Source organism: Bufo gargarizans, chromosome 3 (assembly GCF_014858855.1).
Source record: "Bufo gargarizans isolate SCDJY-AF-19 chromosome 3, ASM1485885v1, whole genome shotgun sequence".
NCBI lineage: Eukaryota > Metazoa > Chordata > Amphibia > Anura > Bufonidae > Bufo > Bufo gargarizans.
Genome location: NC_058082.1, coordinates 375,531,536 through 375,556,633, shown reverse-complemented (window position 1 = coordinate 375,556,633; position 25,098 = coordinate 375,531,536). Strand labels below are relative to the sequence as shown.

Genomic DNA, 25,098 nt, shown 5'->3' with positions numbered 1-25,098 from the left:
ACTAAAACAATCTCCCAAAAAATAAAAAAAACTATGGCTCAGAATATGGAGACACTAAAACATAGTTTTTTTTGTTTTAAAAATGCTGTTATTGTGTAAAACTTAAGTAAATAAAAAAAGTATACATATTAGGTATTGCCACGTCCATAAGAAATTGCTATATAAAAATATCACATGACCTAACCCCGTATAAAAAATTACATAAAAACGGTGTAAAAAAGCAATTTGTCACCTTACATCACAAAAAGTGTACCATCAAAAAGTCATACGCACCCCAAATTAGTGCCAATCAAACCGTCATCTCATCCCGAAAAAAAATTAGCCCCTACACAATACAGTCACCCAAAAAAAAAAAACTACAGCTTTCAGAATTTGGAGACACAAAAAAATCTTTTTTTTTTTTTTTAAATGCTTTGTTATGTAAAACTAAAAAAGTTGTCATATTTGGCATTATCGCGTCCGTGACAACCTGCTCTATAAAAATACCACATGATCTAACCTGTCAGATGAATGTTGTAAATAACAAAAAATAAAAAACGGTGCCAAAACAGTTATTTCTTCTTACCTTGCCTTACAAAAAGTGTAATATAGAGCAACCAAAAATCATATGTACCCTAAAATAGTACCAGTAAAACTGCCACCTTATCCCGTAGTTTCCAAAATGGGGTCACTTTTGGGATTTTCTACTCTAGGGGTGCATCAGGGGGGCTTCAAATGGGACATGGTTTTAAAACACCAGTCCAGCAAAATCTGCCTTCCAAAAACCATATGGCATTCCATTCCTTCTGCGCCCTGCCGTGTGCCCGTACAGCAGTTTACGACCACATATGGGGTGTTTCTGTAAACTACAGAATCAGAGCCATAAGTATTGAGTTTGGTTTGGCTGTTAACCCTTGCTTTGTAACTGGAAAAAAATGGATTCAAATAAAAAATCTGCCAAAAAAGTGAAATTTTATCTCTATTTTCCATTAATTCTTGTGGAACACCTAAAGGGTTAACAAAGTTTGTAAAATCAGTTTTGAATACCTTGAGGGGTGTAGTTTTTGGGTGGTTTCTATTATGTAAGCCTCACAAAGTGACTTACTTCAGTCCTGAACTGGTCATGAAAAAGTGAGTTTTAGAAAATTTCTGAAAAATTTCAAGATTTGATTCTAAACTTCTAAGGCTACTTTCACACTAGCGTTCGGGTTTCCGTTCGTGAGCTCCGTTTGAAGGAGCTCACGAGCGGACCCGAACGCAGCCGTCCAGCCCTGATGCAGTCTGAATGGAGGCGGATCCGCTCAGACTGCATCAGTCTGGCGGCGTTCAGCCTCCGCTCCGCTCGCCTCCGCACGGACAGGCGGACAGCTGAACGCTGCTTGCAGCGTTCGGGTGTTCGCCTGGCCGTTCGGAGGCGTGCGGATCCGTGCGGATCCGTCCAGACTTTCAATGTAAGTCAATGGGGACGGATCCGTTTGAAGATGCCACAATGTGGCTCAATCTTCAAGCGGATCCGTCCCCCATTGACTTTACATTGAAAGTCTGGACGGATCCGTCCCAGGCTATTTTCACACTTAGCTTTTTTTTGCTAATATAATGCAGACGGATCCGTTCTGAACGGAGCCTCCGTCTGCATTATTATGAGCGGATCCGTTCAGAACGGATCCGCCCGAACGCTAGTGTGAAAGTAGCCTAAGGCTACTTTCACACTAGATTTCGGGGCTCCACTTGTGAGTTCTGTTTGAAGGCTCTCACAAGCGGCCCCGAACGCATCCGTACTGCCCTAATGCATTCTGCGTGGATGCGGATCCGCTCAGAATGCATCAGTCTGGCACAGTTTGTCCTCCGCTCCACTCAGCAGGCTTCAGCGTTCGGGTGTTCGCCTGGCCGTGCGGAGGCAAACGGATCCGTCCAGACTTACAATGTAAGTCAATGGGGACGGATCCGTTTGAAGTTGACACAATATGGCTCAATTTCAAACGGATCCGTCCCCTATTGACTTTCAATGTAAAGTCTGGACGGATCCGTCTGAGCAACTTTCACACACTTTTTTTCTAAACTATAATGCAGACGGATCCGTTCTGAACGCAATTGTGAAAGTAGCTTAAGCCTTGAAACATTCCCAAAAACTAAAATGTCATTCCCAAAATGATCCAAACATGAAGTAGACATATGGGGAATGTAAAGTAATAACTATTTTAGGAGGTATCACTATCTAATATAAAAGTAGAGAAATTGAAATTTGGAAATTTGCTCATTTTTCTAAATTTTGGGTAAATTTAGAATTTTTTTATAAATAAAATTAATATTATTATTTTTTCTCCATTTTATCACTGTCATGAAGTACAATATGTGACGAGAAACCATTCCAGAATGGCTCCGATAAGCAAAAATGTTTTAAAGTTATCATCACATAAAGTGACACTGGTCAGATTTGGAAAAAATGGCCTGATCCTTAAAGCTACTTTCACACTGCCGTTTCTGGGTCCGCTAGTGAGATCTGTTTCAGAGCTCTCACAAGCGGCCCCAAACGGATCAGTTTAGCCCCAATGCATTCTGAATGGATGCGGATCCGTTCAGAATGCATCAGGTTGGCTCCGTTCCGCCTCCATTCCGCTCTGGAGGCGGACGCAGCTTTTTGGTGTCCGCCTGGCGATGCGTAACTAGGCGGATCCATCCTGACTTACAATGTAAGTCAATGGGGACGGATCAGTTTACATTGACACAATATTGGTGCAATTGTAAACGGATCCGTCCCCCATTGACTTTCAATGTAAGTCAGGACAGATCCGTTTAACTTAGACTTTGTTTGACAGAGTTAATGCAGACGGATCTGTACTGAACGGATACCAATGTTTGCATTAATCTTCGTTCACATCACCGTTCAGCCTTTCTGTTCTCCTGCTCCGTTTAGGAGCAGGAGAACGGAAAAGGAACATAACTGATGCCAAACTGAGCCCGAGGACCCCATAAAGGCTGAACAGTGATGTGAACGAAGATTTATAGGTGCGGATCAGTCTGTGCAGATACCAGACGGATCCGCACCTAACGCAGGTGTGAAAGTAGCCTAAAGGTGAAATATGGCCGGGTCCTTAAGGGGTTAAAGCAATTCTTTCTGGACATGAAAGATGCAGGAACCTGTGACTTATATTTGATATATACGTTTCGACGGACGGCTATCAGTAAGCTTATGTCATTACATCTAAACCGGCGGGTTACCAATACGCCAAGCTGTCAGGTAGAGGAAAATTCCCAGCGCTAGTAGACGCGCCCACATAGCAGTAGTAGACACGCCCACGTAGCGGTAGTGGACACGCCCACATAGCGCTAGTAGATCTAGTAGACGCGCCCACATAGCGCTAGTAGACGCGCCCACATAGCGCTAGTAGACGCGCCCACATAGCGCTAGTAGACGCGCCCACATAGCGGTAGTAGACCTAGTAGACGCGCCCACATAGCCCATAGCGCTAGTAGACGCGCCCACATAGCGCTAGTAGACACGCCCACATAGCGCTCAGCAACCGACCCACAACTCCTGCCACATGATTGGCTAACTGCGATCACACCCCTGCACTCTGATTTGCCGGCTAGCCAGTCTTACGAAAGGATGCAAATGGCGGCTTTACGTTACCGACGATTTCTAAAAGTATGTGAAGAATGGCCGGTAGACGAGACCAGGCGAGGCCGGGACTTGGGCGCTTTCTTGAGGCAGCGAGTGGCTCAGGCTTTCAAGGAAGGCGAGAACACACAGGTGCCTATCTGACTATGTAACCCTGACAGCTAGGGGGCGCACGGGGTAGTAATTCATGTACCGTAAATTGTCTAGTGATAGAAGAGAAGCGCACGTGTTCTGGAATTCTACTGAGGGGAAGGGAGCGTCTGACGTCAGGCACCGTCTACTGAGGGGAAGGGAGCGTCTGACGTCAGGCACCGTCTACTGAGGGGAAGGGAGCGTCTGACGTCAGGCACCGTCTACTGAGGGGAAGGGAGCGTCTGACGTCAGGCACCGTGAGGCTTCCTGTCTGGCCTGCACTGCTACAAATGCTTGTCTGCACTGCACTGACGAGAATAGGACATGTTCTATAGCTTAGTTTTTGTGGGGCTGCGGAATGGACATGCGCATGCTGTCCATATGCATATGTCCGCTCTGCAGCCCCCAAACAAATAGAAAAAGAATACGTGTAATATTCTTGGCTTTATCTTTTGTGGCCCCATTTAAATGAATGGGTTTGCACATTAGTGTGTATTCTCTGCAGCATACACATTGGTTTTTATATACTTGTTCACACATCTGTGTTTTTTAACTGACCATGGGTCAGTAAAACAAAATCAGAGCTCTACGTTACTTGGGTCCGTGATGCAGCATTGGTTTCTATGGGTCTTTCAAAATCACAGATGGCATTAGTCCATGTTAGGCCTTTCCACTGATCGGAGATGCTCTGGAAATTAATTTTCAGCCTAGCAGTGGTCCATAGAATACTGTTGACACACGGAGGGCAAAAGAAATTGACTCGCAGACCAAATGCAATATCCTTCACAGATCAAACACGTATTTTTAGATTATTTTTTTTATGGACATCAAATGTACATTGAAACGTGAACAAGGCCTTAGGCTGTAGTTTTGTCCCAAGTTTAACCTACAGCGCCTTGAAAAATTGTTAAGACCCATTGAACGTTTCCATATTTTTTTAATGTTACACCCACACGCCTGGACGTGCGGACTCATTGATTTGAATAGGCCCACGATTCGCAAGATGCAAGAAAAGACATGTCCTACCTTTTGCGGTGTAGAGGCATGGACCCGAGATCCCACAGAAGCACAGGGTCATTTATTATCCAGAAATACACCTATATTAGGTGTATTTCTGCAACTTTTCCCCATTCACGCAAGTAAAAAAAAAAAGTGGGCGTGGGGTGGAAGAGGATGGGAATTCTCGTTCATCATTTTCTACGCATAAAATAGTCTAAATGTAAGCCAGCAAAGAAGCTTCCTTACATTTATACTGGTGCTGGATGCACCAGTTATGTAGATGCCAGCGCCTCTTCATTACTTCGGCGGATCCATCAGCAGATATAAAGGTTATTAAGAATAACTGGAATAACCTGGATCAACGACCCATCTCTACTAACTATAACCTGTAATATTATTATACTCCAGAAATACATCTCGTCGTCTTTTTCTAAAGTGAATAATCCTAAGGCCTCCTGCACACGAACGTGTGCTGCCCGTTACTGTATTGCAGACTGCATTTGTGTATCCTCAATACATGGGCGCCGTTACGTGGGAATTCCGCATCACGGATGCGGACCGATTAACTTTAATGGGTCCGGAGATGCGGAACGGAAGCACTACGGAGTGCTTCCGTGGGGTTTTGTCCCGTACTTCCGTTCCGCAAAAGAATTAAAATGTCCTATCTTTTCCCTTTCACCCTCCATGATGGCATACCATGAGAGATGACCCGCCTCCAACCAGGTAGGGACAGGAAGTATAAATTTCTTCCTCGGGTACTGGTCAGATGGAAGCCTCTCAGGGACCCTCTATTGTAAGTAAAGTCTCTGGAGGAGGGGGGATGGTGGTTAACTTACCCTTGTTAAACCCCCTTATACCTCTGTGTCTGTCTCTCTCTTCCTGTATGTATGCAGAGTGAGAAGGATGGGGCTCAGAAAAAAGCTAGTCCAAAAACTAAAAAATGTGTTGTGTTCAGTTAGATTGCCTGACGCATATAACAAAAAAACTGCAAAAAGTGTACCTCTAATATGGTAAAAGACCTGGTCCTGTCTATTAGGGAGGGGCTAAGAGATATAATAAGGGAAGAAATGAGATCTGCCATAGCAGTGAATCCTGTTGTTACCCCATGGACATCTAGCTCAAAACAGAGATCCAAAAATGAGTATATCCGGCTCATCATCCTCTGACTCGGAGCAAGAATCAAATTCAGAGGATCCGGACTCCGGGGATTCATCTGGGTATGGCTGAATGCACACGGCCGTTTTTCACGGCCGTGAGCTGTCCGTGGAATCGCGGCCTGGATTCCTGCTGAGAGCAGGAGCGCACAGCGTCATTGGTTGCTATGACGCCGTGCGCTCCCTGCTGCCGCCACAGTACAGTAATACACTGGTATAGATCATACCAGTGTATTACTGTATAGCAGCAGCAGGGAGCGCATGGCGTCATAGCAACCAATGACGCCGTGCGCTCCTGCTCTCAGAAGGAATCCAGGCCGGTTCCACGGACCGCTCACGGCCGTGTGCATTCGGCCTATGATTTAGAATATAATATCTTCCTCTTCTCCTCAGAGGACACACGAGTTAGTAAAAGCTATCAGGGCAACTATGGGTCATTCGGATGAAAAAGTGCAGAGGCCCGTCCAGGACCAAATGTATAGCGGACTGGAACAAAAGAAATATTTTTTCCGGTCCACAAAAACATGCAGGAATTAATAAAAAGAGAATGGGAAAACTCCGGATAGAAAACGTTTTATCCCAAAGACGATGAGACGTCACCTTCCTTTTTGTGAAGAGGATGAGGCCCTGCTAACAACCTGCCCTAAAGTTGATGTATCCCTAAGCTGGTTGAAGGGGCAAATGCTCTTCCATTTGAAGATATGGGGACCCTAAAAGACCCCATGGACAAGGCTGATTTAAAAAAAGACCTGGGATGCTAGCGCTGCACTATTTAAGCCTAATCTGGAGGCTACATCCGTTTCCAGATCATTAAAAAGGTGGTTGTTACAATTAGAAACTCTTCTAAAGGAAGGAGCGTCTTGTGACACACTAAAGGACTCCTTTCCTCTGCTCGTAAAAAAGCTGTTGACTTTCTGTCAGACTCTACTGCAGAGTCGGTCAGAATGGCAGCAGCTGTGGTGATATCAGTTCCAAGATGAGATTATGTGGTTTACCTTTCCATGGAAACTTAATGTTTGGCCAAGATTTAGAGTTTATTTCAGAGAAGGCCTCGGACTCAAAAGCCTTCCCTAAGGGTACAAATACAAGAAAATTTCCCTTTAGAAGAATTAGGGTCCTTTCACACCCGTTTTTTGCGGAACAGATCAGGAAAGAAACAACAGACGTGTGAATGGACCCTTTTAAAGGGGGTTCCTTTCAGGCAAAAAGATCATCTAGGGAAACACTTTGGTCAAAAGGGAAAAAGCAGAAAGCAAACAGAGGTTTCCTGTTTACACCAAGAAATACAGAATCTACCAATCAATAACGCCAGGGAGGTAGAAGGAAGACTTAAGTTTTTTTGTCAAAGAATGGGAAGAGATCACAGTAAATCCCTGGGTATTAAAAATAATTACAAAGAGTTACAGTTTTCAGCTTCCTCCCTCAAATGTCTTCAGAATAACCCCTATCCAGAAATCGGATGGAAAATCTCGATTAATAATAAACCTAAGGAGCCTAAACAAATTCATAAAATGTCGGATTCAAAATGGGGATGATAAGATCCATAATAAAGCTGTTAAAAGGAGATTATTTTTTTTTTTGTGCATCAATACACCTAAAAGATGCTTATTTCTGTATTCCGGTATGCGAAAAATCTCAGAAATTTCTCCGCATAGCGTTTTTTTAGGGGGGGGAACAATGTAATTTCCAGTTCCAAGTACTTGCCTTTGGAATCACCTCTGCCTCAAGAGTTTTTACCAAAGTAATGGTAGAGGTAGTGGCTCATTTAAGAAGGAAAACATTATAATTATACCCTACCGTGACGATCTGTTGATCATAGGCAACTCAAAAGAAGCACTCGAAAACAATCTGTTTTTAACTTGTCAGACACTGTATCAGACAGGTTGATTAATAAACTGGAAAAAGTCAAATCCTTGCCCATCTCAGAATTTAACTTTCTTAGGGGTCCGTCTAGATTCTACTTGTCTAGAGACAGTTCTTACAACCCAGAAAGTAATGGGGATAAGCGAAAAAGTGACAAGATTTCAAAACCAATCTCTATGTACAATCAGGAAAGCAATGAAACTGGGTTCCCTTACCACATGCATCCCGGCCGTAAAATGGGCACAGTTCCACACTCTGATCCTATAACAGTGGATATTAGGGTGTTGGGACAGAAGTCCGGAATTACTAGTGGGGTCTGCAGTGGTTATGGTGTCAAGTGGAGTGCTTGGAGCCCTTGGGAAGCACTAGGAGCATCCATCAAAGGAGGTACCCAGTCGGGGTGCCAGGAGATCTGTTACAATGGGTCCGAAAAGACCATTGTATGTTGAAAATATTGTATCCTGAGGCCATTGTATTTTAAGGGATCACTGTACATCAGGATTTTCCTGGCATACACTCCAAATGCAAACAAAAAGCGTGATGTGAACAGATCCTTTTAATTCAGGGCTTGACAAATTTCCTTAAAGCTAGGAGCCCTTTTTTTTTTTTTTTTTTTTTTTTTACCTTTTATAAAGCCTTATTCTCAGCAACAAAAATAAAACCTCTTAAAATAACATATAAAGAAGTCTAGAACCAAACAACATGGGCATTGTTTATTATCAGTGTACTGTGTGCCGCATCTCTTCAGTGTTTATCATTTACAGAACTGAGATCCCTTTCCCAGGATGTTTTGGTCTGGGCTCATCATTCATCTTATAGTTCTTCTCTTGTAAACTTATTTTGTGACTAGATAAAACTGAAGCAGCGCTGGGTTTGAAGAGAAATGTCCCTTGTTGCCGCCTGTATCCGCCATGACTGCGGGATCACTGCCCTTCTGCCTTCCCAGATTATTTGTCCTGTCTTGTGCTCCCTCCGCTATGGACGCACACAGAGTCCAGGCCGGGATTTGGTTCCATCTCTTGCTGGATCTACATCCCGTGCTGTGAGGGGGAGGGGGTGGGGCTGCGGTCCTGTGAGTGCGTTAAGCCTCAGGCACACGTCCGTGGAACACGGACCGTGTGATAACGGCCTGGATTTCTTCTGAGTGCAGGAGCACATGGCGTCATTGGTTGCTATGATGCAGTGCGCTTCCTGCTGCCGCCGCAGTGCAGTAATGCACTGGTATGATCTATACCAGTGTACTTCTGTGCTGCAGTGGCAGCAGGAAGCGCACTGCATCATAGCAACCAATGACGCCATGTGCTCCTGCACTCAGAAGAAATCCAGGCCGGTATCATGCGGTCCATGTTCTACGGACGTGTGCATGAGGCTTTATGGTGAAGAGACGGCTCCTCTCCAGGAAACGCTGGAAGAGTCTTCGGGAAACAGAAACCCCGCCGTAGTCACCTGCGCCGCTGCCGGGATATGAGGCGTGCGGTGGAGAGCGCCTAGCGGGCAGGTGAGCGCTGCCACGTACATGTCGTGTGTCACTCCGCGGCCAGCTGACATTGACAGCCAGCGGGAAGAGGGAGTGATGTCACATTGTTAGCCTCGTGGTCTTAAAGAGGACCTTTCATCTGGCAAAAAATTGTGAACTAAGTATCGTGATATGTACAGCGGCGCCCAGGGATCTCACTGCACATACTATTAGCCCTGGGCGCTGCTCCGTTCTCCTGCTATGCCCTCCAGTATGTTCGGTCACTTGGTTATAGTAAGCGGAGACTTAGGGGATTTGGTTATAGTAGGAGGAGACTGCCCTTGTTCTCCTGGGCGTCTTCTTCTCCCAGGCTGTAGCGCTAGCCAATCGCAGCGCAAAGCTTACAGCCTGGGAGAAAAAACCTGGGATTTGTCGAGCCCTCCTTTTAATTAGTCACAATTTTTAATGGGGCAAAGAAGTAGTCCTGAACTAGAAAGTGTAGCACTCCATAGAAAACATAAATTTTTCTTATGTTACTATGTACTTCTTCTTAATCCACAGATGACCTATAATTGGACAGACCTCCACCCATCCCTGCAAAATTCTTGATCTACTCCATTAGCACTTTATCATAAATATAGAGAAATGCTGCACATGTACAACACTTTACCCCAAACCTTGATAGTCCTTTCATCATTTTATGACTCCTTTAGATAAAGAGCACTGTGTTCTTTATACAGGCTACTGGGCCATGGCACCTCACATTATTTTTCCTATAGAGCATATCCGTTCTGATTTAGGTCAATTTTATAGGGTATCGGTCAACATGACACCTACATGGAGCAATCTCTTTCCTTTATTGTGTTTGTTTCATGATCAACCATCTTGTGCTGATTACTGATCTGATATTTATTGCACCCTAGGTGGTATAACAAGGCAAGATATATCAGCCATTCACTTTAATAATTAATACTTGTTCTGTGTGCTTTCTTTCTTAATAATGTGCCTTTCTGAAATTGCCTGTCACCATATAAAGTAGATGCAATGTGTCTACTACTGTGTCGCGTGTTACATATTGTTTTGTAGTCATTCTGTTTTTCTCAATTCGGCAGATTCAAGATCTAGAAGCCTGTGACGAAATGTATGAGAGCCTCAGTAGGCTAAACAGCAACTATTACAGAGAAAAGGTATATATAAATGATGGTTGAGTCCTTCGGATATGTCATGTTGGACAAATGCTGTTACTTAGACTAGTGCTCTTAGAAATTGCAGATAGAAAATAATGGTTTCTGGACCTATAGTATGACTTCAGTTATATCATTTATGTCCTGGTTTTCTACCCTTAGAAGCCAATAAAACAACCTAGTCATGTCTTATATTCTATTTATATAACACGCATTTCGTATAATGGTCGTGCATATTGTAACTGCTGCCTACAATAGAGTTAGCACTTGGTCATAACCTGCCATGTTACGTGCCCACAGCTCTACCCACCCACACTTACATCTTCAGATTAGGGAAGGTTTTGCCACATTATTTCTGCCTTATTTTATGCAACATCTAGAAGTAATGCTTGACCCCTGATAGATTAGATAGATAACCTCCCATCACTGCAATAGTACATTATTTAATATAATTATACACATACACACACACACACACACACACACACACACACACACACTTGTTGGTACCCTAACGTTAAAGAAAGGAAAAACCCACAATGGTCACTAAAATAACTTGAAACTGACATCATAATAATTGACAAAAATGTACTGAAAAACAGACATTGCTTTTGAATTGTGACTCAACAGAATATTTAAAAAACTAACCTGGACAAAATTGATGGTATCCCTAGAAAAGTTTGAAAATTTGACCATAGGAACATGTTAAACTAAGGTGTGTCCTGTAGTTAGCATCAGTGTCTTCAAACTTGTAATCAGTCAGTCCACCTATTTAGAGAGTGGAACTGTGCTGTTTGGTATCATGACGTGCTCCACACTCAACATGGACCAAAGAAAGGAGAGAGTTGACTTAGGAAATTAGAAAGAAAATTAAAGGTAAAGGCTATAAGACCATCGCCAAACAGCTTGATTATGTTCCTGTTACTACAGTTGCACATATTATTCAGAATTTTATAGTCTATAGGACTGTAGGCAACCTCCCAACACGTGATGGCAAGAGGAAAATTGATTACAAATTGAAGAGACTGATAATATGAATGGTAACCAAAGAGCTCAAAACAATTTACAAAGAGATTAAAGGTAAACTCCAAGGTCAAGGTACATTAGCTTCAGATCTCATCATCCATCACTGTCTATGCCAAAGTGGACTTATTGCAAGACGACCAAGGAGGAAACCACTTTTGAATGCAAATCCTAAAAAAAGCGAGACTGGAATTTGCCAAATTCATATTTTGGGAGAATGTCCTTTGGACAGATGAGATAAAACTGGAGCTTTTTTGCAGGTCACATCAGCTCTGTGTTTAGACAAAAAAAATGAAGCATACAAAGAAAATAATAATTTACCTACTGTTAAACATAAAGGCTTGATTATGTTTTGGGGCTGCTTTGCTTCATCTGGCACAGGTTGTCTTAAATCTAGGCAGGATACAAAGAAATCTCAAGCAAAATGTGCTGTCCAGTGTCAAAAAGCTTGGTCTCAGTCACAGGCCAAGGGTTCTCTATTGACCCGAAACGCCACAGCTAAAAACATCCAAGAATGGCTAAGAACAAAGCATTGGACTACTCTGAAGTGGCCTTCTATGTGCCTTGATCTAAATCATATTGAACATCTATGGAAGGAGCTGAACCATGCAGTCTTGAGAAGGCACCCTTCAAGCCTGAGCCAGCTGGTTCAGTTTGCCCACGAGGAGTGGGCCAAAATGAAGGTGGACAGGTGCAGAAGTTGCTTGATTGCAGTGATTGCCTCAAAAGGTTGTACAAGAAAATATTACGTTAAGGGTACCATAATTTTTGTCCAGGCCATTTCCATTAGTTTAGTAAACTTGGCTGATTAGGACGTTAAAAACAAAATAACAAATCTTTATTAAATGTTACACTTAAAATTGGAGTCACGACCTCTCATTTATGGCTTCTACTATTCAGGCAGGGTATAACCACAGACGATAGGGAGAGGTGTAGTGAATTTTAGCGTTTATGCTTCCTATCTCAAGCTCACTGGATTGTTTATAGCTCGAGTGTACCTCATATAACCTATAAACCATGGGTTACACTTCATCAGCCCGTGATAGCAGCCATGTACCCATAGCATTTAACATTGTACTACACTGTAGCACTCAATCTTGTTGCAGCACATATATTCCAATAACTGTCACTGTATGGAGACGGTAAGTAGAATTCCTGCACTTCACTGCCTATTAGAGAAACGGCTAGAGGGACCACCTAGTTTTAACCAGAACTAAGATAGTGTGGTGTATATAAATGACTTAGTGTCCTCTCATTGACACTATTCCTGGTACGCTCGTCCCCTATGCTGTTTCTGTATCTATCTGCCGCGCAACGCATTTCTGTGCAAGAGTGACCCTGCATATATTAACAGTAGCAAGTATTATCAAACGCACATAGGGGCGGGCGAACTGGCAGTATTTCGTCACTGTGACGACCGTACCGGATGCCTGTGTTTCGGCTTGAAATAGCAAAAGGGGCACAAAGCAATATTTCCTAATCTAGTGTATAATATAGTCACGGAAGGTGTACAGAAAACTGACACAAAATGAAGATCCGACTGACTGGATCCAAAACGAAGGAACCAAAGGGAGAGCCCTGCAACAGACCTGGCTCTCTCCCTAACTGCTCAGCCTATGCAAAATCTCAATGGTAGATGATCGCATATCCTCGTTCCTCGACTGTATAACACCTGAACACCCTATAATAGTGAGGGGACACGACCACCGGCTCCCTACACTTGATACGGAGGGAGTCGGGGTCACCTGGGATCCAGCAAACAGGAAAACAGAAATGAATGAACAAAACTTATCTGTAGAAGACTCGGTAGTAGCATCCAGCATGCACACACTCCGGGAAGTTGTATAAACCGCAAAGTGATGCAGTATGGGAAGGGATTTAAAGGGATGCAATCAGTGCAATTACATGACAGCTGAGAGAGGCTAACGAGATGAGAAAACGAAAGCAAAACAAAAGGAACCTCAAGGAGGAGGTTCTGAAGAACGTCTGTCAGAGCTTCTCAGATGTCTGGTGGTGACAAATATAGGCTGAATCACAGATGCTTTTATAGTGCTTCAATGTATACAGTATATACTACTGTGTATCATGCTGTCTATCAAAAGATGTAGAGATACAAAGGCGCACGACCCATACCAGATTGTTATATTAGTGTCCAAGGGGGATATATGAGTAACCATAAAACAGGCTTAAGGTAACAAACAAGCCTGAAAGAAATACATCAATTTGTTATGCCTCATGCACACGACAGTTGTCTTTTGCGTCCTCAAATTGTGCGTTTTTTTTTTTTGGGGGGGGGGGGGGGATCCGTTTTTTTTTTTTCCACCGATCCCTTGTAAAAAAAAAAATGCCTATCCTTGTCTGCAAATGTGAAAAAAGTAGGACATGCACAATTTTTTTTTTTTTTTGCTGTGTGCCTTACCCCATATATTGTTAATTAAGAGGTAGTCAGAGATATGGGGTACATGATGCTTCTAAATAAAACGTGTATGAGATGGTGTCATTTAGGCATTCTAAAAATCCATTGAGCCTCTTTTCGTAATAAAATCGTATATCAACATCACCTCCTCTTGCTGGTCGTGTCACATGTTCAATCCCCTGAAATTTGACTGTCTCTATTGTCCCGATTTGACATCATTCACATGTCGTGCTATCAATGTGTCTGCCTCATTTCTAATATCAGACAGATGTTCCCCTATTCTTTTCCTGAATTCCCGTTTTGTTTTGCCAGGTCAGTAAATAAACCACTCCTATAGTTTTGCAGTTCACAAAAAATCTCAGCCCATAGGGAGCATGTGCAACATGGGAACGTCCCTTTCAGGTCATTTCTCAACCATGATTTTTATGGTTTAGAGGCCTGTTAACAACTGTGAACAAAATAATTTCTTAAATTGCGGTTACGATTGTAGGTGATTTGATGGATGTTCCGTCAGGAAAGGGCCTATACCCGGGTCAGATTTTAGAATCCCCCAATGTGTTGTGAGGCTAAGTAATTGTTCTCGATTACTGCTTAGTGCATGTTGATATGCACTTTTTATGGTCCCTTGTGGATAGCCACAGTTCTGGAACAGAGTCTGTAGTTCACGGGCTGCCACCCTGAAATCCACCAGCTCAGAACAATTCCTCCGGGCCCTTAAGTATTTTTTTTTTTTTTTTTTGTACTTCTGCCTCTCCATTAATATTCTCAGGCACATCTCTTCATATTGCTGAACGCCAAAGAGGACAATATTTCCTCCTTTGTCGGAGGGTTTGATCACAATTTTCAGCATCAAGTTCCAGCTGTCTAAGGGCTTGATGCTCTTCTTTACGCATGTTGCTATGTCTTATACCTCCTTCCCTGTTTGTTCCCTCTAATATAAGTAGTTGTTCGGTGACAACTGTTACAAATGTATCAATAGGTGTATTATTATTAATTGGTGGATACTTTTTTGGAGGGCAATCGGAGGTTCGTGTATGGACCATCACCAGGATCTTTTTGTCTTTCAGCAAATAGATCTGCCAGAAGCTGGACATCCGGGAGATCTTGCTCCTCTGTGTCCAGCTCTTGGCACGTACGTTTATCGTGGGTAACAAAGAATGTGTGTGTGTATGTATGTATGTGTATGTATATGTATATATATATATATATATATATATATATATATATATATATATACTGTGTGTGTGTGTATATATATATATATATATATATATATATATATATATATATACTTTTATAGGGTATATGAGGTACACTGGAGCTATACACAATCCAGTGAGCTCGAGATAGGAAGCATAAGCGCTAAAATTGATTACACCTCTCCCCACCATCTGGGGTTATACCCTGCCTGAATAGTAGAACCTATAAATGAGAGGTAGTGACTCCAATTTTAAGTGTAACATTTAATAAAGATTTGTTATTTTATTTTTAACGTCCTAATCAGGCAAGTTTACTAATGTGAATATTGGCGGCATATAACATTTAATATTTTCAATTGTATTCAGTTTCATTAGTTTATTTTCTAAATTGTTCTGTTGAACCACAATTCAAAATCAATGTCTGATTTTCAGTTGATTTTCCAGTAAATTTTAATTTATTATCAGTTTCAAGTTATTTCAGCAACCATTGTGGGGTTTTCCTTCTTTAAAGGGGTTCTCCGGCCCCTACTTGAAAATTGTCCATGTTAATAACCTGTGGAGAGAAAGTTATTATACTAATACCCTCTGCAGCTCAGACATTCCAATGATCCTCTTCGCGGTCACATAATTGCTCCAGAAGCGTTATTATTTTTTTTAATTTATTTATTTTCTTCAGGCTTCCGGTCCAGCTTCGTAGTCTTTTTTTTCCTCCCTGAGGCAGGAGACTGTAGTCGCATCCTCCTGCAGGCCTTCCTTGGTCCCATCGCTTGCACTGTATTGTGAATGCGCAAGGACCGCCGGCCCTCTTCTGAATGTACAATCTATGTGAAGCCTGTTCTGACTGAGACTGATGTACAGTGCAATGTAAGCGATGTGCATGATTGACAGTATAGCAGTCAGCCACAGAGGCTGATCACTATGCTGTTGAGGTCACTGAAGCACTGTGAATGGCACATGGGGGCACTGGATGGCAATAGGGGCTCTTTGGATGCCATCAGGGGCACTTTGGGGGTACTGCAGATGTCGATCAGCCTAGGAATCGCAGTCCATGTGTCTGCCACATTTTCCAGACGACCGTGGCTTCCCTCCCGAACTGACTGTATCATAGTAATGAATGATACAACAAGTCTTTATCTGACCGCAGAGTGATTTTTTTTTTTTTGTGTACTCGCCACATGTGTACTTACCCCCGATCAGATATAGACTGACTGTATCATGCATTACCCTGTTTGATTGCGGTTGCCTGGGAGATGAGGCCTGCACACAGACTGTTTCCAAGGCTGATCATGGTAGTATCACATGTGTAGTGTATAGCACATGATAAGCCAAGATGAACCTTTCAGCAGGCAGGACCAAAAAATATAGGATTAGGCCTCATGCACTCGACCGTATATGTTTTGTGATTTGCAGATCCACTAAATAAGGATACTTTTCATGTGCGATACTTTTTTTTTTTTTTTTCTCTTTTTGCAGTCCTTTTGACTTGTATAGGTTTGAGGACCAGAATAGGACATGTGCTATATCTTTTGTAGAACTGACACACGGATGTGGAAAGCACAGTGACATCATCAGTGTGCTTTCCACGGGTCATTTCTACAAAAATATCACATGTCCTGTTCTTGCGCTCACAGACCTGTTTTTCTTGAAGAAGCCCACCTACTCTGCACTTATCACCTGTATTAATTACACCTGTTTTGAACGTGTTACCTGTATAAAAGACACCTGTCCATATATTCAATCACACTCAATCTCTCCACCATGGCCAAGACCAAAGAGCTGTCTAAGGACACCAGGGACAAAACTGTAATCTTCCTCGGTCTGGGGCTTCGTGCAAGATATCGCCTTGTGGGGTAGGGATGATTTTGAGAGGTCAGGAATCGGCCCAGAACTGCACAGGAGGACCTCGTCAATGACCTGAAGAGAGCTGGGGCCACAGTCTTAAAGATTACTGTTGGTAGCGCACTACGCAATCATGGATGAAAATCCTGCAGGGCATGCAAGGTTCCCCTGCTCACGCAAGCCAATGTCCAGGCCCGTTTGAAGTTCGTTAATGACCATCTGGATGATGCAGATGAGGTATAGAAGAAGGTCATGTGATCAGTAGAGACCAAAATAGAACTTTTTGCTATCAACTCCACTCATTGTATTTGGATGAATTAGAAAGATGAGTACAACCCCCAAGAACCCTGTCCCAACAGTGAATCATGGGGGTGGAAACTTCATACTTTTGGGGGTGCTTTTCTGCAAAGGGGATAGGACGACTTCGTATTGAAGGGATGACGGATGGGGCCATGTATCACAAGATTTTGGCCAACAACCTCCTTCCCTCAGTAAGAGCATTGGAGATGGATCGTGGCTGCATCTTCCAGAATGACAATGACCCGAAACACACAGCCAGGGCAACTAAGGAGCGGCTCTGTAAGAAGCATTTCAAGGTCCTGAAGTGACCTAGCCAGTCTCCTGACCTGAACCCAATCGAAAATCTTTGGAGGGAGTTGATACTCAATGTAGCCCAGCGATGGCCCTGAAACCTGCAAGATTTGTATGGAGGACTGGACCAAAGTCTTTGCTGCACTGTATGCAAACTTGGTCAAGAACTACAGAAAACATCTGACCTCTGTAATTGCAAACAAAGGTTTCTGAACTAATCATTAAATTCTATAATAAAGTTTTATAATAAAATGCTAATTAATATTTAAAAAAAAATCATACAATGTGGTTTTCTGTTTATTTTCTTTTTTTCTTTTAATTCTGTCTCACAGTTGAAGTGTACCTACAATAAAAATGACCGACCTCTCCATTCTTTGTAGGTGGGAAAACTTGCGGAATGCCAATGTATCAAATACTTATTTTCCTCACTGTATGTGTGTATTTGGGTACAGTGAGGAACAGAAGTATTTGAACACCCTGTGATTTTGCAAGTTCTCCCACTTCAAAATCCATGGAGGGGTCTGAAATTCACATTGTAAGTGCATTCCCACTCTGAGAGTCAGAATAAATAACTAAAATTATAATTAAGAATTTGTCTTGCACTGCTGAATATAAGTATTTGAACACCTGAGAAAATCTGTGTTTAATATTTTTGGTACAGAAGCCTTTGTTTGCAATTACAGAGGTCAAACGTTTCCTGTAGTTCTTGACCAGGTTTGCACACACTGCAACAGGGATTTTGGTCTACTCCTCCACACAGATCTCCTCTAGATCTGTCCGGTTTCGGGGCTGTCGCTGAGCAACACTGAGTTTCAGCTCCCTCCAAAGATGTTCTATTGGATTTAGGTCTGGAGACTGGCTAGGCCACTCCAGAACCTTTTAATATGCCATGCTTCACAGTAGGGATGTTGTTCTTAGGATGCAACTCATCCTTTATCCTCCCCCCAAAAAAGTTCTACTTTGGTCTCATTTGACCACATGACTTTCTCCCATGCCTCTTCTGGATCTGGATGATGGTCATTGGCAAACTTCAGACAGGCCTGGATATGTGATGACTTGAGCAGGGGAACCTTCCATGCAATGCATGATTTGAAACCATGACAGCGTAGTGTTCTACAGACAGTGACCTTTGAAACAGTCATTGTCTTCATGTCATTGACCAGCTCCTCCCTCATAGTTCAGGGCTGATTCCTCACCTTCCTTATCATCAGTGATACCTTGCATGGAGCCCAAGGGAGACTGACAGTCGTCTTTAGCCTCTTCCATTTTCTAACAATTGCTCCAACAGTTGATGAATTTTCACCAAACTGCTTGGCAATTGCCCCGTAGCCCTTTCCAGCCTTGTGGAGGTCCATCATTTTATCTCTGGTGGCTTTTGACAGCTCTTTGGTCTGGCCCATGGTAGTAGTTGGCGTATGACTGTGGGGTGGACAGGTCTCTTTAAAGAGCTCAGACAGGTGCTACTAAGTTAGAATAATGAGTGGAGTAGAGGTGGACTTTTTAAAGGCTCAGTAACAGGTCTTTGAGAGCCAGAATTTCTCAGGTGTTCAAAAAACTTATGTTCAAAAGTGCAAGACAAATACATTCTTTAAAAATCATACAATGTGATTTCCCTATTTTTTATTTTATTTTTATTTTTTTATTCTGTCTCTGAGTGGGAATGCACCTACAATGTGAATTTCAGACCCCTCCCTGATTTCTAAGTGGGAGAAGTTCATATAACACAAGTCATCTTGCTGGCAGTTCTGCCTCCAGTAGTCGACAGCAGGCTTTAGGGGGGCCTGTTTCCCCAGCATGCGGCTCTCAGCCCTCTAGCACGGCACAAAGCCTTAGATCCCAAAAACAGACATCTCTGCTGCCTATTTAACCACCTCAGCTCCCCTAGCTTAAACACCCTTAATGACCAAACCACTTTTTACAATTCTGCACTACACTACTTTCACGGTTTATTGCTCGGTCATACAACTTACCACCCAAATGAATTTTGCCTCCTTTTCTTCTCACTAATAGAGCTTTCATTAGGTGGTATGTCATTGCTGCTGACATTTTTGCAAAAAAATTTCATTTTTCACTTTCAGTTGTAAAATTACATTTCTATATACATTTTTCTCAATTTATTGTTTTACATGTCTTTGATAAAAAAAAATTATAATATATGTTTGGGTAAAAAAAAAATGGTTTGGGTAAAAGTTATAGCGTTTACAAACTATGGTACAAAAATGTGAATTTCCGCATTTTGAAGCAGCTCTGACTTTCTGAGCACCTGTCATGTTTCCTGAGGTTCTACAATGCCCAGACAGTAGAAAAACCCCACAAATGACCCCGTTTCGGAAAGTAGACACCCTAAGGTATTCGCTCATGGGCATAGTGAGTACATAGAACTTTTTATTTTTTGTCACAAGTTAGTGGAAAATGATGATTTTTATTTATTTATTTTTTCTTACAAAGTCTCATATTCCACTAACTTGTGACAAAAAATAAAAACTTCCATGAACTCCCTAAGCCCATCACAAAATACCTTGGGGTGTCTTCTTTCCAAAATGGGGTCACTTGTGGGCTAGTTATACTGCCCTGGAATTTTAGGGGTGCTAATGCGCGAGAAGTAGTTTGAAATCCAAATGTGTTAAAAATGCCCTGTGAAATCCTAAAGGTGCTCTTTAGAGTTTGTGCCCCTTTGCCCACCTAGGCTGCAAAAAAGTGTCACACATGTGGTATCGCCGTACTCGGAAGAAGTAGGGCAATGTGTTTTGGGGTGTATTTTTAGACAACTTTCCCCCCCCCCCCCCTTTTTTTTTTTTTTTTTTTTTTTTTTTTTTTTTTATACAAAATATTCATTATAGAGATATTTCTCTCACCCAGCATGGGTATATGTAAAAAGACACCCCAAAACACATTGCCTAACTTCTTCTGAGTACGGCGATACCACATGTGCGACACTTTTTTGCAGCCTAGGTGCGTAAAGGGGCCCAAATTTCTTTTAGGAGGGCATTTTTAGGCATTTGGATTCCAGACTTCTTCTCACGCTTTAGGGGGCATGGCGAGTTCATAGAAGGTTTTTTTTTTTTTTTTTGGCACAAGTTAGCGGAAATAGTTTTTTTTTTTTTTTTTTCTCACAAAGTCTCCCTTTCCGCTAACTTGTGACAAAAATTTCAATCTTTCATGGACTCAATATGCCCCTCAGCGAATACCTTGGGGTGTCTACTTTCCGAAATGGGGTCACATGTGGGGTATTTATACTGCCCTGGCATTTTAGGGGCCCTAAAGCGTGAGAAGTCTGGAATACAAATGTCAAAAAAAAATTACGCATTTGGATTCCGGGAGGGGTATGGTGAGTTCATGTGAGATTTTATTTTTTGTCACAAGTTAGTGGAAAATGCGAAATCAATTTCCGCTAACTTGTACCCCCCCAAAAAAATATAATCTTCTATGAACTCGCCATGCCCCCCAAAAGTGATCTTTTTATAGCGCCGCAGCGATTTTACGGTGTTTTTGCAGTGATCACAAAAAAAATATTTCTGTCACTGCGGTGGGGCGGACTGAACGCAAGTGTGCGCACAAGATCAGGCCTGATCGGGCGAACACTGCGTTTTTTGTAGAGCCTATAGAACATGTCCTATTCATGTCCGCAATTGCGGACAAGAAAAGGCATTTTCTATATAGTTCTGGCAATGTGCGGATCCGCAAAATGCGGAAAGCACATTGCCGGTGTCCGTGTTTTGCGGATCCGCGGTGTCTGTGTTTTGCAGATCCACTGATCCGCAAAACACATACGGACGTCTGAATGGAGCCTTACAGAAGGGTGATCAATGGCAGGGGGGTGATCACCCCATATAGACTCCCTGATCACCCCCCTGTCATTGATCACCCCCCTGTAATGCTCCATTCAGACGTCCGTATGTGCTTTGCGGATCCGCAAAACACTGACACCGCGGATCCGCAAAACACATACGGACATCTGAATGGAGCCTTCCAGGGGGGTGATCAATGACAGGGGGGTGATCAGGGAGTCAATAAGGGGTTAATAAGTGACAGGGGGGGTGTAGTGTAGTGCTGTTTGGTTCTACTTTACAGAGCTGCCTGTGTCCTCTGGTGGTCGATCGAAGCAAAAGGAACCACCAGAGGACCAGGTAGCAGGTATATTAGACGCTGTTATCAAAACAGCGTCTAATATTCCTTTTAGAGGTTAAAAAAAATCACATCTACAGCCTGCCAGCAAACGATCGCCGCTGGCAGGCTGTAGATCAGCTAGTTTACCTGCAGTTCCTGTGAGAGCGCGCGCCTGTGTGCGAGCGTTCACAGGAAATCTCGCGTCTCGCGAAATGACGCCCTGGCGCGTCCAGGAGGAATAACAGGGCCGCCGCAAAGATGCAATTCTGCGTGCGGCCATCCTGTACTGGTTAAGGACGGCCAGGTACTGCCAAAACCCGGGTTGGCACTTAAACTCCGGTCCGGTATTTGACCTCACCTGGCTGGAAACCAGCCCTGCCGCACTTGTTGGTAGGAAAATACCTGCCTTGCCAGACACAACCCCTCACTGTGTCAAAATAACATATATATATATATATATATATATATATATATATATATATATAATGTACAGGAGGCATTATTGTGGAAAAAAAAAATTTATCAGCTTTTATTTACATTTGAGCAAAAAGTGTCCAGTCCAAAATTGACAGAAGTTGATTTTTTAACTTCATTTTTTTTTCAATTCCTGTCGGCTGAGGAGTGGGAGGGGCGTGGCCTAACCAGGTCAGGGTCATGTCCTTTTGAACAGCTCACTCTTAGACAGCAGCATTGTGCTGTCTGTGAGCTGCAGAAAGAAGTCACTGTCCATCCCACCCCTGCAGAGGAGTGGAAGGGGGTGTGGCCAAACCGGGGGCGGGGTTTTAAGTTCAAATTTTGAGGGTGGACACATTGTGGCAGGGGGCGTGTCTGAGCTCCTTCCTGCAAGAGTGACATCCCTCGGGGCACCTGACTGGCTCATTTGCATACCAAGTAAACTGGATTTTCAGAGGATAAAAACATCTATTTCTGGAACAAAGGCACATCTTGAAATAAGGTACTAAGTGCTATTAGGCCATGGCTTTACTTCAATAGCGATTATCCTGGTGACAGATTTCCTTTAAAGCTCACCTACAGCAGAGAAAATAAATGGCTGGGTTGTTATGGAAACCTGGAGTAAAACTGTGTATGTGGAGGCTAACGGCCTGGGAGCTTCTATTGGCTGATAAGGGTCATGTGACCAAGCTTCTATTGGCTAATGCATTTTTGGGGAATATCTCAGGAACAGTATGTCCTAAAGAGCCCTGACACCTGATGTACCTGTGTGCCAAATTTCGTGATTGTCAATTTGACGGTGCGGCTCCCATAGTAATACACAGAGAAACTAGCTTCCTGTCCACACATAAGATGCTGTGTTATTTGGAGAGTCTGAGTACATTCACTACAGATTACATAATGTACCTTTCTAACAGGTCAGAGAATATTTTTTTGCGGGGAGTTCTTTAAATCCCTGCAATCTGTTAGGCCCCTTTCACACGAGTGTGACTGATTAGGTCCGGATGCGTTCAGTGAAGCTCGCACCATTTTGCAAGCAAGTTCAGTCAGTTTTGTCTGAAATTGTGTTCAGTTTTTTCCACGTGAGTGCAATGCGTTTTTCATGCACATGATAAAAAAACTGAAGGTTTACAAACAACATCTCCTAGCAACCATCAGTAAAAAACACATTGCATCCACACTTGCTTCCGGATGCAATGCGTTTTTCACTGAAGCTGCGTGAAAAAACGCAAAATATAGAACATGCTGCGTTTTTCACACAACACAGTGCGGGTGCTATGCATTCATGTCACGCATTGCGCAAGCGTGGAAAACTTGATTGTGTGAAAGGGGCCTTAGACATTAGCCCCGGGTATCTGCTGTATGAAATGCCAGAAAGCCAGCAACTGTGAGCCGCTGCACTTGCGAACAATCATGATTTTTATGGTCTGGACTTTTGCCTGGAAATGGTTAAATCTTCTATGCCGCTAAATTGATTGTAAAGGGATAGGCTAAGATTATGATTGAATGGGAATGAGCTCTAAGGCTAGGTCTACACGACGACATTTGTCGCGCTACAAAAAGTTGCGCGACAGATAGGGCGCAACAGTTGTCGCGCAACATTTTGTTGCATCAATGGCGCGCGACAATTTTTATAATGGCAGTCTATGGTGTCGCACTGCAACATGCGACATGTTGCGACTGCGACGCGACAGTCGCAGAAAAATCCATCTTGAATGGATTTTCTGCGACTGTCGCGTCGCAGTCGCAGCATGTCGCATGTTGCAGTGCGACACCATAGACTGCCATTATAAAAATTGTCGCGCGACATTGGTGCAACAAAATGTCGCGCGACAAATGTCGTCGTGTAGACCTAGCCTAATACCAGACGCCAAGAGTTATTTTTTAATTTTTTATATGGGGGGTGGGGGGTTCATAGTCCTATGCAGTCTCATCAATAATTTTCCTTTGTTCAGGCTTCATTAAGCATTCTATAGTCAAATTGCTAATTGTGGCTGACCATGAGGAGGTACTTACACCTAGTAAATGTATGACCAAAGATTTTTTAAGTAAGCAATGGTCAATATTCTGAAAAGAAAATCACAAACTTTATTTCTACTTTTTTATGGTAAAAGTATCCACGACTTCAAGATACAAGTTTTACAGAAATCACTGTGGATGAATATCGAATGGTACTGGCGACTGGTAAGACTATGCTGAATCTCCTTGTGTGACTGTATGAAAGCACACTTATAGAATGAAAGGCTTACTTCTGCTTTTTCTCTCGTTGAGACTGAGACATCTCAACCATAACACTCTGTTCTGTAAGTATTCTGCTGAGTGGTAACATATCAAGAGCTCATAAATCTCCTATATTATATGCAAATTAATGTTCAGTTTCCCCAAATATCACTGGAGATAGTGATTGCTGAATGTAACTATAGACTAAGAATAGACTATTTCTATTCTGTACCCTTCTTGTACTGTTTATTGCACCCAAACTGAATAAATATCCTTTATACTGACAGATTCTCTGAAGCAGATGGATGAGATGAAAAAAGGAATGTGGAAGAGGCTCAAAGACAAGTTTAATGTGAAATCCCCTCAGGACGATGTTAAGGAGTAACACCATATTGTTCATATCGCAATTTGTGCTCACTCCCTTCCTCCTGTATACACTCTATTAGTTCCATATATGAAGTCTCTTAATAAACAGACTTTTTCTTCCCATTTCTTGCAAGCTCTTGCTCTTATCCACAAACAGTTGGGAACTCTTGCCCATGGTGTGTCCTGTATATTTTATTCTCATTTACTGTACACTAAATAACCATGTTTTGGCATTGAACAGATTTTTTAATGTAAGGTTCTTTGTAAACTGTGGCGGTATATTCCAGGAAGGTCTGTTGTATACCGCCAAAGGAAATCTGTAATGTATGCCACTGTCTAGTCATGGGCCACAATGTTAAAGTACAGTAAGTACACATGCAGTATGTGTTTTTGCAGTGGCCGGCATTATAGCAAAATGCAGTTTGCTGTGCAGCTGAATAAGCAAGTAGGTATCTCCCAAGAAAGTGAACCATTTTGTCAGAGCCACCTAAGTGGCTG

The 25,098-nt window shown here is 42.7% G+C and overlaps 1 protein-coding gene across 1 annotated transcript; it reads left to right on the top strand.

Moving 5' to 3' along the window:
• Window positions 1–3,536: 3,536 nt before the first annotated feature.
• LOC122932693 (ubiquinol-cytochrome-c reductase complex assembly factor 2) lies at window positions 3,537–24,723 on the top strand. The gene is made up of 4 exons (XM_044287255.1): window positions 3,537–3,730; window positions 10,315–10,389; window positions 24,129–24,198; window positions 24,522–24,723. Exons 1-4 carry the CDS (start codon window positions 3,587–3,589, stop codon window positions 24,617–24,619), a joined length of 387 nt encoding a protein of 128 aa, XP_044143190.1. The 5' UTR covers window positions 3,537–3,586; the 3' UTR covers window positions 24,620–24,723.
• The last annotated feature ends 375 nt before the right edge of the window (window positions 24,724–25,098 follow it).

Excerpts from the sequence above, each read along its gene's own strand:
- LOC122932693 (XM_044287255.1), top strand. The coding sequence starts at position 3,587 with ATGCAAATGGCGGCTTTACGTTACCGACGATTTCTAAAAGTATGTGAA. Across the intron at positions 3,731-10,314 it reads AGGAAGGCGAGAACACACAG|ATTCAAGATCTAGAAGCCTG; the intron begins GTGCCTATCTGA and ends TCAATTCGGCAG. Across the intron at positions 24,199-24,521 it reads TCGAATGGTACTGGCGACTG|ATTCTCTGAAGCAGATGGAT; the intron begins GTAAGACTATGC and ends TTATACTGACAG.